The sequence below is a fragment of the Phocoena sinus genome, chromosome 7 (genome assembly GCF_008692025.1).
Source record: "Phocoena sinus isolate mPhoSin1 chromosome 7, mPhoSin1.pri, whole genome shotgun sequence".
Classification (NCBI taxonomy): Eukaryota; Metazoa; Chordata; class Mammalia; order Artiodactyla; family Phocoenidae; genus Phocoena; species Phocoena sinus.
In genome coordinates, this window is record NC_045769.1 from 56,488,614 (window position 1) to 56,501,458 (window position 12,845).

At 36.1% G+C, this 12,845-nt stretch overlaps 1 protein-coding gene across 2 annotated transcripts in view; it reads right to left on the bottom strand.

Annotated features, from left to right (window-relative positions):
- Positions 1-12,845, bottom strand: part of AGPS (alkylglycerone phosphate synthase) — a 141,205-nt gene that overhangs the window by 97,878 nt on the left and 30,482 nt on the right. For both annotated transcript variants that reach the window (XM_032638171.1, XM_032638170.1), the window contains exon 2: positions 7,408-7,497. In XM_032638171.1, coding sequence (XP_032494062.1) covers positions 7,408-7,497 — 90 coding nt within the window. The remainder of the gene's footprint in view (positions 1-7,407; positions 7,498-12,845) is intronic.

Below are 12,845 nucleotides of genomic sequence, written 5' to 3' on the forward strand. Positions count from 1 at the left end.
AGATCCAGAAATAGAACATTACCAGAACCCCAGAAATATCCCCCTTCTTGCCCCTTTCCAGGCATTATCACCTTTCCCCACACCAAAGGAACAACTATCTTGTTAACTTTATATAAATGAAATCATATAAAATGTACTTTTTGTGTCTGCTTTCTTTTGTTCAATATTATATTTGTGAGAGTCATCTATGTTTGTGTACGTAGTTGCAGTTCATTCATTTCCATGGCTTAATTCCACTGTGTGAGTATAGCATAATTACTTTATCCATTGTATTGGTGACAGAAAATAGAGTTGTTTACAGTTTTTGGTATGTGCAGGGACGTTCTTGAACTTGTTTTCTGAAGATCACATATCACATGTTTCACATAGCTATATAACTAGGGTGGAAATCCTAGGCCACAGTCTATGCATATGTTTAGCTTTAGGAGGTGCTGGCAGATAGCTTTCCAAGATGTTAACAGCCAGCAATGAATAAAGAATTCTACTTATTCCACATCCTCTCCACACCTGGTATTGTAGTTATTTTCATTATGAGACATTCTATTGGTAATCTCTTGACAATATTAATTTGAATTTCACTGATTACTCAAGAAACTGAACTTCTATTCATATACCTATTGTCCATTTAGATATCCTGTTTTCAATGCCAGTTCATCTTTTACTCATTTATTATTATGTTTTTATTGATGTATAAGAATTCTCTATATATTCTGAAATCAAGGATGTATGTATTAAATATTTTCTCTCACTCTGTGATTTGTCTTTTCACTCTCTTAAAGGAGTCTTTTTTTTTTTTTGCGGTACGCGGGCCTCTCACTGTTGTGGCCTCTCCCGTTGTGGAGCACAGGCTCCAGACGCGCAGGCTCAGCGGCCATGGCTCACGGGCCCAGCCGCTCCGCAGCATGTGGGATCTTCCTGGACCAGGGCACGAACCCGCATCCCCTGCATCAGCAGGCTGACTCTCAACCACTGCACCACCAGGGAAGCCCTTAAAGGAGCCTTTTGATGAAAAGAAGTTCTATATTTTAATGCTGTCTGATTCACTTTTTCCTTATATTAATGCTTTTAGCTCTCTGCTTTTTGCCTACCTCAAATTCAGAAAGACATTCTGTATATTCTTCTAGCAATTTTATAGTTTTAGCTTATGTATTTAGGTCTATAACCTATCTGGAATTGATCTCTGTATTTGGTATGAAGTAAGGTCAGAAGTAATTTTTTTCCAAGATGGCCATTTAAGTCCTCAAAGCTATTTTTATTTTTGTGTTTAATGGAGAAAAGTGTGTGTTTAAATGAAGAAAAGAAGAGATACTCTAGTAGTCACTATCTATTCCAGATCAAAGAACAATTAAACCAATACCAAAAACAAACCAGAATAGACTATATATTGGTCTTAACATCTATGTTGTACAAGTTATTTAAAATGTTCAAGGGACTTCCCTGGCGGTGCAATGGTTAAGAATCTGCCTGCCAATTCAGGGGACACAGGTTTGAGCCCTGGTCCGGGAAGATCCCACATGCTGTGCACCAACTAAGCTTATGCGCCACAACTATTGAGCCTGTGCTCTGGAGTCCGTGAGCCACAACTACTGAGCCCACGTGCCACAGGTACTGAAGCCTGCGCACCTAGAGCCCGTGCTCCGCAACGAGAAGCCACCTCAATGAGAAGCCCACGCACCTCAACAAAGAGTAGCCCCCACTCGCCACAACTACAGAAAGCCCATGAACAGTAACGAAGACCCAACACAGACAAAATAAAATAAAATGTTCAAAGTGTAATACTTTTGCTCAAGATTATTTCCCACTCATTTCATCAGAGCTTAAATAACTGCAAAAGCTTTTAGCAACTAGCCTCAGAAGTTTACTTTGACTTCACAAAGATAGCCAAAGCGGCGGCGGGGATCAGTGTGTAATATATAAATTCTGTACTGAAATTAAATATATTTTTATAATACAGAATTCAATATTAAAGGAGCCAGTGGTGTGCCCTATCCAAAGGAATTTTTAATTGGAAGTGACAAAAAGCACTCATTTTGTCATGTAATTTTAACAGTTACACGGCATTGGCTGAAAGGACGTCACCTCTTATGATGACTTCATATTATGTAACAAAAATACCATCTAAAATTCTCAAATAAATTTTTACATAAAGGTTAGCAAAATAAAAATAATAGTGGAATGAAAAAAATAAACAAGTATGTTTTATTCAACGAGTTCCTCTTTTTTATATTAAAAAATCACAAGTGCTAACATTCAAACTGAAATGGAATATTTGAAGTATTATATAATAATACCTTTTTCATAAATTTAAAGAAATTGGAATGAAAGAAAGTATAAGACTCACAGCTAAAACAACTTAAGACATTCAGCATATAAAATTTTCTTCATCTTACCTGACAGTAAAAGTATAAATTCTGGGAAATTGGTTATAACACATATGCTACTATGTGTTATAATGTCCTACAAAAAGGCCAATTTGGAAATATTAGGTTTTAATCCTGGGCCCTTATATTTTAACCATACAATTACTTTGGGTCTCTGTAATATACAGAAGATTCTTAATATTCACGGAAGGATAATATTCGGACCTTTGTGAATCCCTTAATTCACAAGTAACATTACCCATAAAATAAAAAGGTAACCCCCCTTCAAGACACTTGAACCAAGAGATACAAGGTTGGTATTACTGTCATGTGCAAAAAAACTACATTCTACCATTAAGATAACCAGAATATACTTCTACATCTGAATGCACAATATTTCAGACTCTGAAGAAATATCTTATTTGGCAGAACCTTGGATTTAAGACTTTGCTCCATTATCTATAATTCCCGCATAAAACTTAACACAGTTCAAAAAGAGTTCCATGTAAGAATGAAAGCTTTTCAATTGTACTTTTTCTTGCACCTAATGCCCTGGTATTTGAAAAACAGTAAAAGAAGCTTGACTTAATCATCATAAAGCCTAGCATACTGCTAAGGGCCCCCAAAATCTCATAAAATATCATGAGGTAAAGGAGAAAACTCTGAAAACAAAAAAGTAAATGAATGGAAAAGAAACATAAGAAAAGTTAAAGGAATTAGAGGTATTTAACATAAGAAACAGCTTTGGAATGACTTGATTCTTACAGCAAAAAAATTTGGATTTACATCCAGAACTATAAATAAGCATTTATTTAACACTCATAAGACTGTACTAAGCATTGCAGGACACACAGAATTGGTATTACAATATGACTCCCGTTCTTAAGAAACTTACAACCTCGTTTAGTCAAAGCTACAAAGACATTTAATTTGTATGGTGAACATATGGGCAGGAAACATGCAACTTCTACCAGAAAGCCAAATGCCCATACGAACTGTTGAAACAGGGTGACCACTGAATAGATCTTTACCACAACTGAAGACTGGTTTGAGAACTTTAAGAAATGGTTTTTGTTATAAAATATAAGGTGAGGTCAATTTACCACCTTTCCTTAAGATCAAAGTAGACTATATTGTAGAAGATACAGAACCAGAGCAAACTTTCCAAACCCATGAAATCACTGTATAATGGAAAGAAAACTCTGTGGACATAAATACCCAAGAAGCAAGTGCACATCAGGATTTAAGGTGACTATAGACAAGGTGACTCTCACTCTGGGGCAGTGCACAGAGGCAGCAAAATATTAGTAGACACAACCATCTATTCTCAGTGAGTTCCACAATTGCTAACCAATTTAATAGCTTTTTATAGGAGGTAAAACTTTAAAAATTATGCCATTGAAAGTACAACAAACCCAAAGAAATTCTCTCTACCTAATCATTAACTTGTGCCTTGAAAGCACCAACTAATGTATAACGCTTTTAAAGTCAAAGAATAATGACACTTTTCAAAATTTTTAATTTATAGAAATCTATATAGCATTAGCTCTGAAGTACTGCCTTCTGCTGCTTAAACCTAGGAGGACTCAATTCATCTATATATAGGAGGAATAAGAATCGCAAGATTATAAACCTAGGGATTTATAAACTGACAAATTACAAGTTTGTTCAGAAAACAGACTGTGCTCAGGGAAAAGCTTACGATTTTCCCCTGACATCTGTAATAGCTTATAATTGCTTCTAATTTAATGGTTGGGTTTGAAATGCCAAAGTTACCCTCCCCAAAATATATACAGAAACCAACCACATTTACTCATAAAAATTTTCTACCTTTTCAATGTTCTGTGGATCAAAAATAGGGGAACCCCCCATAAATTTTCACTGAGAGTCACTCTTAGTTTCTGGCACCTAAGGATTTCCCTTTCTTTCTTTCCAGCTCTGTTATTATTTCTTTCTTGTAGTATTTTATCCATGTTTTCTACCTGGTTATAGAGGGCAAAGGGTCTATATTTGTTCAGTCCACTACAATGCTGGAATAGAAAGTCTTTACAAAGCATTTCAAAAACTGGCCTTAAAATCTAATATTATTTAATACAACATGGTGAATTCATATTGTTTTCTTGTACTCATCCTTTCTAGTCACAAATTCCATTTTCTCTTTTAGGAATATCACAACCTTCTTACGCTTCTGCCCTTCTTGTTCCTCTGGAGCAATAGGAACTTTTGTCATAGGTTAACTTTTTACAATATGACTAACTCTACTGTACCGGTGTATAGAGTGTAGAAGGCTCCTGTAAAGTGCTTCCAGAGACTGGAAAGAGAATAAAATCAATACAATGGATGAGTATGGTACCTCATTAGCACAATATAATAGAACGAGGACAAAAATGAAGCTTAAAACACTTGTTTTTTAATCACAATTTCCCACTGCGCAGCTGACCTCAAGTAAGCTATTTAACCTCTCTCATCCTCAATCTCCTGATTATTTCTAAGAACATATCACTACCCACTTAGGGTTATTTTAAGATAACTCAGTAGGAGCTCAATAAGTAATAGCTATTATTATCTTAAATAATATTTCTAAATGTTTTCTGATAAAAAAAATCAGAGAAATCTACTAATTCAATCATTAGCCCTAGGAAACTAGACTAGATATAGAGAAAGCTATGATCCAATTCAATCCAGTTTATTATCCTGTCTGTGGCAAGATAATGGTGCTTCTGGAAGCACCAAAATGAGAAGTGAATATTATTTAGTTATTTGGTTTCAGTTATTAAATGGTTTATGTATAACATATTTAATCCTAGAACATTTAAATTCCATTTCTGTGTTTGCAGAATTACCCTCTGGATAATGGATAATTCAGTAGGAATCAAAGGTTACCCTTGCAGGCTCTGCCAGTCAGACGTACCCTTGTTCTCTTCCCCTCTCCCCCACTGGACTTGGACTCAGCAGTCAACAGTGCAAAGAAATGAGGCCTTTAAGAAATCCATTCTGGTTGTAGGGGCAGCAGCAGTAATCTTCCAAAGTCTAAAGTCAATGGAAAAATTCTCGAATTCTACTGCAACCTGGATAAAAATCTCTCTCAAGACCACTGAATTCGCTTTGCTCTGAATTTATGCTCTCCAAACAATATATAAATTACAAATTTTGTTTTCTACATATCTTAATATCAGGAAGGGCATTAACAAGTGTTCTACATCCTGAAAAAGAAATAATCTAATTATAAGTGAACACACTGGGGTTCTAATTTTCTTTTAGTATCTTATGAGTGTCACACATGTATCAGCCACTTACAATCTGATCCTCTCTGGGAAAACTGGCAAGCCAAGTGCCAGAACACCCAAAATAAGAGCCTGATTCTAAACCCATGGGTATAAGGGTTCATACACTAAGGTATAAATAATTGTGACACTTCCTATGACTAATCATTCACTTCACACACATACACTGCTAACATAAACCAATCCATAGCCTACAGTACCCTACAGAAGACAGTAGGTATCTTATGCTTTCAATGGCACAGTGCACAAGTGCCTATTTGCCCCCTCACATAAAACAAAGATGCTATAACTTCAAGGTCCAGAGAGAGAGAAAGAGAGAAATGAAGACAGTATCTAAGAAGAGAGAAAGTTGGTTTTCTAAGTTCAAAAGATTCACTTTTTCCCCCCTGAAGATTCTGTAAAGCCAATCTCTACATGACAAGTTTCTACTGTATTAGACATTATTCTATTTAAAACATAAAACACTCAATGTTTAGAACACTGGTAAATTTAATTTTAACTAGAAATTCCTTCTACCCGAATTACACAATTTCTCAGCTAAGTCTCCACCAACATGCTGTCCAGTCACACTAAAGAATGGGAATGAGAATGCAGATAATTATTTTTCCTATTAAAAAGCAAATGTAAATTGTACACCTTCACACCTTCATTAAAATTAGTTACTAATTACCATTCCTGAGGTTTTTTTTCAGGTACGAAGTACGTTTAAGTTAAAAACAAAAATGGAATGGTTATGTTGTAAAGAAAAAGAATTTCTCCAAAGAAAACTTTTCTTGCTGATATTTCAGTATACTGATATACCATATACTTGTTTTAAAAACAAGTATATTAATGCCCAATAGATATGAAGTCCAAGTGAAATACTGGAACAGATTCATGATATACCTAATCCAATTTTTTACCTAGTCTCAATTTTTAATTTATTTTTAGAGCCACATTTAAAAATTTTGTATTTGTACTCACTGTCCTTCCAAGTTATATCAAAATTCAATAGACAAACCCAAAACACCAGCTTCAGCAGGGTCAGTGTTACTTAAAATCAATTAAGAACTCATTTTACAATTCTGTCTACATCTGGAACAGCAACAATACAAATATTCTTTAGAATTCATATCAACATTATTACCAAAAATATTTCAGAATGTGAAAGTTACCACACAAATGATCTCTCTTCATCACTTCTTCTCTGATATACCTCTCTTCATCACTTCTTCTCTAATATACCTCAGAAAACTAATTTTTAAAATACTATTTATATTCACAAGGACCTTCCATAATGTTCACCTTCCATAATAACCCAACCAAAATTATATTTCCAGTCTTAAAGAGTTACTTTGAACAAGCCAATGTCATGCGGATTAGATGGTGGGAACTGCAAAACTTTTTGGATCCTATTCAAACTACCTACAGAATGATATTATTTAGACAGAGAAATGTGAATGTGAATAATCAGATATAAAATTTCTGTTATTTGGGGGAGTATGATAATAGTATTATATGATTGATTATATTAGGTCCTTTTTTTTTAAGGGATACATATATAAATATTTAGAAGTGACATGACAATGTCAGAATTTGATACATAACAGAAAAAGAAAAGCAATTATGGCAAAATGTTAATAACTTTTAAATCAAGGGGGGAGTCATTCTATTATTCTATTTTTTATGTATGTCTATTATTTAACATTATATTTGTTATTTACGTTTAACATTTTTCAGAGAAAGAGAAATAAAAGGAATAAAACAAAGAAAAAACCAGTTACCTTTTCCCAGTCAACTCAACTTGTCCTTTCTTATTGAAGAAGAACCTGGAATCATTATATCCCCATCCATTCCATTTCATAACTTCTTGCCTAATAAGCAGAAAAATACACATAAATGAGATCTATACTAAACATCTCAAAACTGAACACTGCATCATTGACTATTAACTTTCACAATCATTTAACAGAAGACCTTATTCCACTAATATTATGTTGCTTTAAATAAAATGAATATATATTAAAATGTCTATACATTAATATTTCTAAATATAGAATCACTCTGATGAGCAGCACCTGCTTCACAAAGGGCTACAACCACTAAATTTAACACATTCAAAGGAAAAAGGAAGAAGAAGGAGAAAAATATTCTTATAGTATAAATATGCTTCATTTTGCATGTTATTGAGTTTATATTATATGACGGCCTAAAATATTTTGCAACTAAAATAAAATTCACTTAACAGGAAACAAGTTTTTTCATATATTAGAAAAATCGCAATTATTAATCTTCCACTAGAATGAAAAAGACCAATTTACAAAGTAGGTTCACTAGCATTGACACTACCAGTAGCAGGCACTTTCAATAAAGTAGATTAAAAATCTGAACACTGGGTTTACAAACATTCTAAATCCTTTAACTTCCATGTAAATGCCAACAACTACCTTGATCTACATATTAACGTTAACATAACAGTTAATGACCATACCAGTTTTCAATGTTCCAAAACAATGTTATCTTTAATTTCCAAAATGCCAGTATTTCATAGTTTTAAAAATCGTTTTCATCAAAATCAATCACTCACTCATTCAATTTTACACATTACAAAAGAATTAGATTGGTTTGGACCCATGCCGAACACAATAAGCAACCACACCGAACTACTGTGTCAGCATTTAATACATATTTTAGCATGATGCCCTAGTATACTTGGGCCACTGAAATAAACTGATGGTGAATCTTCTTACTGCAAATTCAATGACTGTAGTTTATGGTGAAAATACTTGAAAATACATCATAAAAAAGAACTCTGTAACTATGTGTGGTGATGAATGTTAACTAGATTTATTATGGTGAAAAATTCACAATACACACAAATATCGAATCACTAAGCTGTACACCTAAAACTAGTATAATGTTACACGTCAATTTTACCTCAATTTTTTAACGAAATTTCAAAATAAACAAAGATGTACTATTAAAAAGTGTTCCAGGGATTCCCTGGTGGCAGAGTGGTTAAAAATCCGCCTGCCAGGGCTTCCCTGGTGGCGCAGCAGTTGAGAGTCCGCCTGCTGATGCAGGGGAACGGGTTCGTGCCCGGGTCCGGGAAGATCCCACATGCTGTGGAGCGGCTAGGCCCGTAAGTCATGGCCGCTGAGCCTATGTGTCCAGAGCCTGTGCTCCGCAGCGGGAGAGGCCACAACAGTAAGAGGCCCGCATACCGCAAAAAAAAAAAAAAAAAAAAAAAAAAAATCTGCCTGCCAATGCAGAGGACACGGGTTGGAGTCCTGGTCTGGGAAGATCCCACATGCCACAGAGCAACTAAGTCCGTGCACCAAAACTACTGAGCCTGTGCTCTAGAGCCTGTGAGCCACAACTACTGAAGCCCGCATGCCTAGAGCCAGAGCTCAGCAGTAAGAGAAGCCACTACAGTGAGAAGCCCACACACCGCAATGAAGAGTAGCCCCTGCTCGCCTCAACCAGAGAAAGCCCATGTGCAGCAACGAAGACCCAACACAGCCAAAGAAACAACTGGATAAATAAAAAATAAAAAAATAAAAAGTGTTCTAATTCTCCATAATTCTCAAGGAAGAAAATGACTACTGACAAGCAAGCAAATTTTTTATTACAACCATAAATCTTCCATTTCAAGGGCTTTTCAAACAAGTAGAACACTAACACGATACAAATGAACCAAATACAGTCATTAATTATGTAATGAAATACCCATCAATACATAAAATTAAAAAGAAACTAGGAATGCTCTCTTTAAAATTAGTTTGCTAACAATAAAAACTATATTTCCTATACAAAAACATACTGTTCAAATACATCTTGATTGATCGATCTATCTATCTATTTATTTATTTATTGCCACATTGGGTCTTTGTTGCTGCGTGCAGGCTTTCTCTAGTTGTGGTGAGCGGGGGCTACTCTTCGTTGCGGTGCACGGGCTTCTCATTGCGGTGGCTTCTCTTGTTGTGCAGCACGGGCTCTAGGGCGCGCAGGCTTCAGTACTTGTGACGCACGGGCTGAGTAGTTGTGGCACACGGGCTTAGTTGCTCTGCCGCATGTAGGATCTTCCCCGACCAGGGATTGAACTCGTATCCCCTGCATTGGCAGGCAGATTCTTAACACCTGAGCCACGAGGAAAGCCCTCAAAAACATCTTAAAGAGTAACAAATCCAGAGATTAGATTTGTAGATGAGCCTGTTATAAACTATCAGTCAATATTTTCTTCTTATTTCACAATTCTACCTCACTGTAGAGGGAGGTTTTGAAAGACAGCTTCTGGAAAAAATCTCTACAGAAAAATCTCATGACTAATGACATGACACTAATCCACTTGTTTTATTTTTTTTTCACATCTTTATTGCAGTATAATTGAATTACAATGCTGTGTTACTTGCTGCTGTATAACAAAGTGAATCAGCTATATGTATACATATATCCCCATATCTCCTCCCTCTTGTGTCTCTGCACTCCCTACTCCCTATCCCACCCCTTTAGCTGGACACAAAGCACCAAGCTGATCTCCCTTTGCTACGCAGCTGCTTCCCACTAGCTACCTATTTTATATTTGGTAGTGTATATGTCAATGCTACTCTCTCACTTCTTCCCAGCTAACCCTTCCCTCTTCCCGTGTCCTCAAGTCCATTCTCTATGTCTGTGTCTTTAATCCTGTCCTGCCCCTAGGTTCATTAGAACCTTTTTTTTGTTTTTAGATTCCATATACATGTGTTAGCATATGGTATGTTTTTCTCTTTCTCACTTACTTCACTCAGTATGACAGACTCTAGGTCCATCCACCTCACTACAAATAACTCAATTTCGTTTCTTTTTATGGGTGAGTAATACTCCATTGTACATATGTGCCACATCTTCTTTATCCATTCATCTGTAGATGGACACTTAGGTTGCATCCATGTCCTGGCTATTGTAAATGGAGCTGCAATGAACATTGTGGTACATGACTCTTTTTGAATTATGGTTTTCTCAAGGTATATGCCCAGTAATGGGATTGCTGGGTCGTATGGTAGTTCATTTTTAGTTTTTTAAGGAACCTCCATACAGCTCTCCATAGTGGTTGTATCAATTTACATTCCCATCAACAGTGCAACAGGGTTCCCTTTTCTCAACACCCTCTCCAACATTCACTGTTTGTAGATTTTTTGATGATGGCCATTCTGACTGATGTGAGGTGATACATTATTGTACTTTTGATTTGCATTTCTCTAATGATTAGTGATGTTGAGCATCCTTTCATGTGTTTGTTGGCAATCTGTACATCTTCTTTGGAAAAATGTCTATTTAGGTCTTCTGCCCATTTTTGGATTGGGTTGTTTGTTTTATTGATATTGAGCTGCATGAGCTGCTTGTATATTTTGGAGATTAATCCTTTGTCAGTTGCTTCATTTGCAAATATTTTCTCCCATTCTGAGGGTTTTCTTTTCGTCTTGTTTATGGTTTCCTTTGCTGTGCAAAAGTTTTTAAGCTTCATTAAGTCCCATTTGTTTATTTTTGGTTTTATTTCCATTTCTCTAGGAGGTGGGTCAAAAAGGATCTTGCTGTGATTTACATCATAGAGTGTTCTGCCTATGTTTTCCTCTAAGAGTTTTATAGTCTCTGGCCTTACATTTAGGTCTTTAATCCATTTTGAGTTTATTTTTGTGTATGGTGTTAGGCAGTGTTCTAACTTCATTCTTTTACATGCAGCTGTCCAGTTTCCCCAGCACCACTTATTGAAGAGGCTGTCTTTTCTCCATCGTATACTGGAGACACAGTGGTTAAGAATCCGCCTGCCAATGCAGGGGATACGGGTTTGGTCCCTGGTCCAGGAAGATCCCACATGCCACGGAGCAACTAAGCTCTACACCACAACTACTGACCCCGTGCTCTAGAGCCTGCAAGCCACAATTACTGAGCCCGCACATCTCGAGCCCGTGCTCCACAACAAAGAGAAGCCACCACAATGAGAAGCCTGTGCACCACAACAAAGAGTAGCCCCCACTCGCCACAACTAGAAAAAGCCCACGCACAGCAACAAAGACCCAACACAGCCATAAATAAATCAATTAATTAAAACAAAAAAAATTATACACTGTGCCCATTGTATACTCTTGCCTCCTTTATCAAAGATAAGGTGACCATATGTGCGTGGGTTTATCTCTGGGCTTTCTCTCCTGTTCCATTGATCTATATTTCTGTATTTGTGCCAGTACCATACTGTCTTGATTACTGTAGCTTTGTAGTATAGTCTGAAGTCAGGGAGCCTGATTCCTCCAGCTCTGTGTTTCTTTCTTGGGGTCTTTTGTGTTTACATACAAACTGTGGAAGTTTTTATTCTAGTTCTGTGAAAAATGCCACTGGTAGTTTGATAGGGATTGCACTGAATCTGTAGATTGCTTTGGGTAGTACAGTCATTTTCACAATGTTGATTCTTCCAATACAAGAACATGGTATATCTCTCCATCTGTTGGTATCATCATTAATTTCTTTCGTCTGTGTCTTATAGTTTTCTGCATACAGGTCTTTTGTCTCCTTAGGTAGGTTTATTCCTAGGTATTTTATTCTTTTTGTTGTAATGGTAAATGGGAGTGTTTCCTTAATTTCTCTTTCAGATTTTTCATCATTAGTGTATAGGAATACAAGAGATTTCTGTGCATTAAATTTGTATCCTGCTACTTTACCAAGTTCATGATTAGCTCTAGTAGTTTTCTGGTAGCATCTTTAGGATTCTCTATGTATAGTATCATGTCATCTGCAAACAGTGACAACTTTACTTCTTCTTTTCCAATTTGGATTCCTTTTATTTCTTTTTCTCCTATGACTGCTGCGGCTAAAACTTCCAAAACTATGTTGAATAATAGTGGTGAGAGTGGGCAACCTTGTCTTGTTCCTGATCTTAGTAGAAATGATTTCAGTTTTTCACCACTGAGAAAGACGTTGGCTGTGGGTTTGTCATATATGGCCTTTATTATGTTGAGGTTAAGTTCCCTCTCTGCCTACTTTCTGGAGGGTCTTTATCATAAATGGGTGTTGAATTTTGTCAAAAGGTTTTTCTGCATCTATTGAGATGATCATATGGTTTTTACTCTTCAGTTTGTTAATATGGTGTAGCACATTGATTGATTTGCATATATTGAAGAATCCCTGCATTCCTGGGATAAACCCCACTTGATCATGATGTATGATCCGTTTAAAATGCTGTTGGATTCTG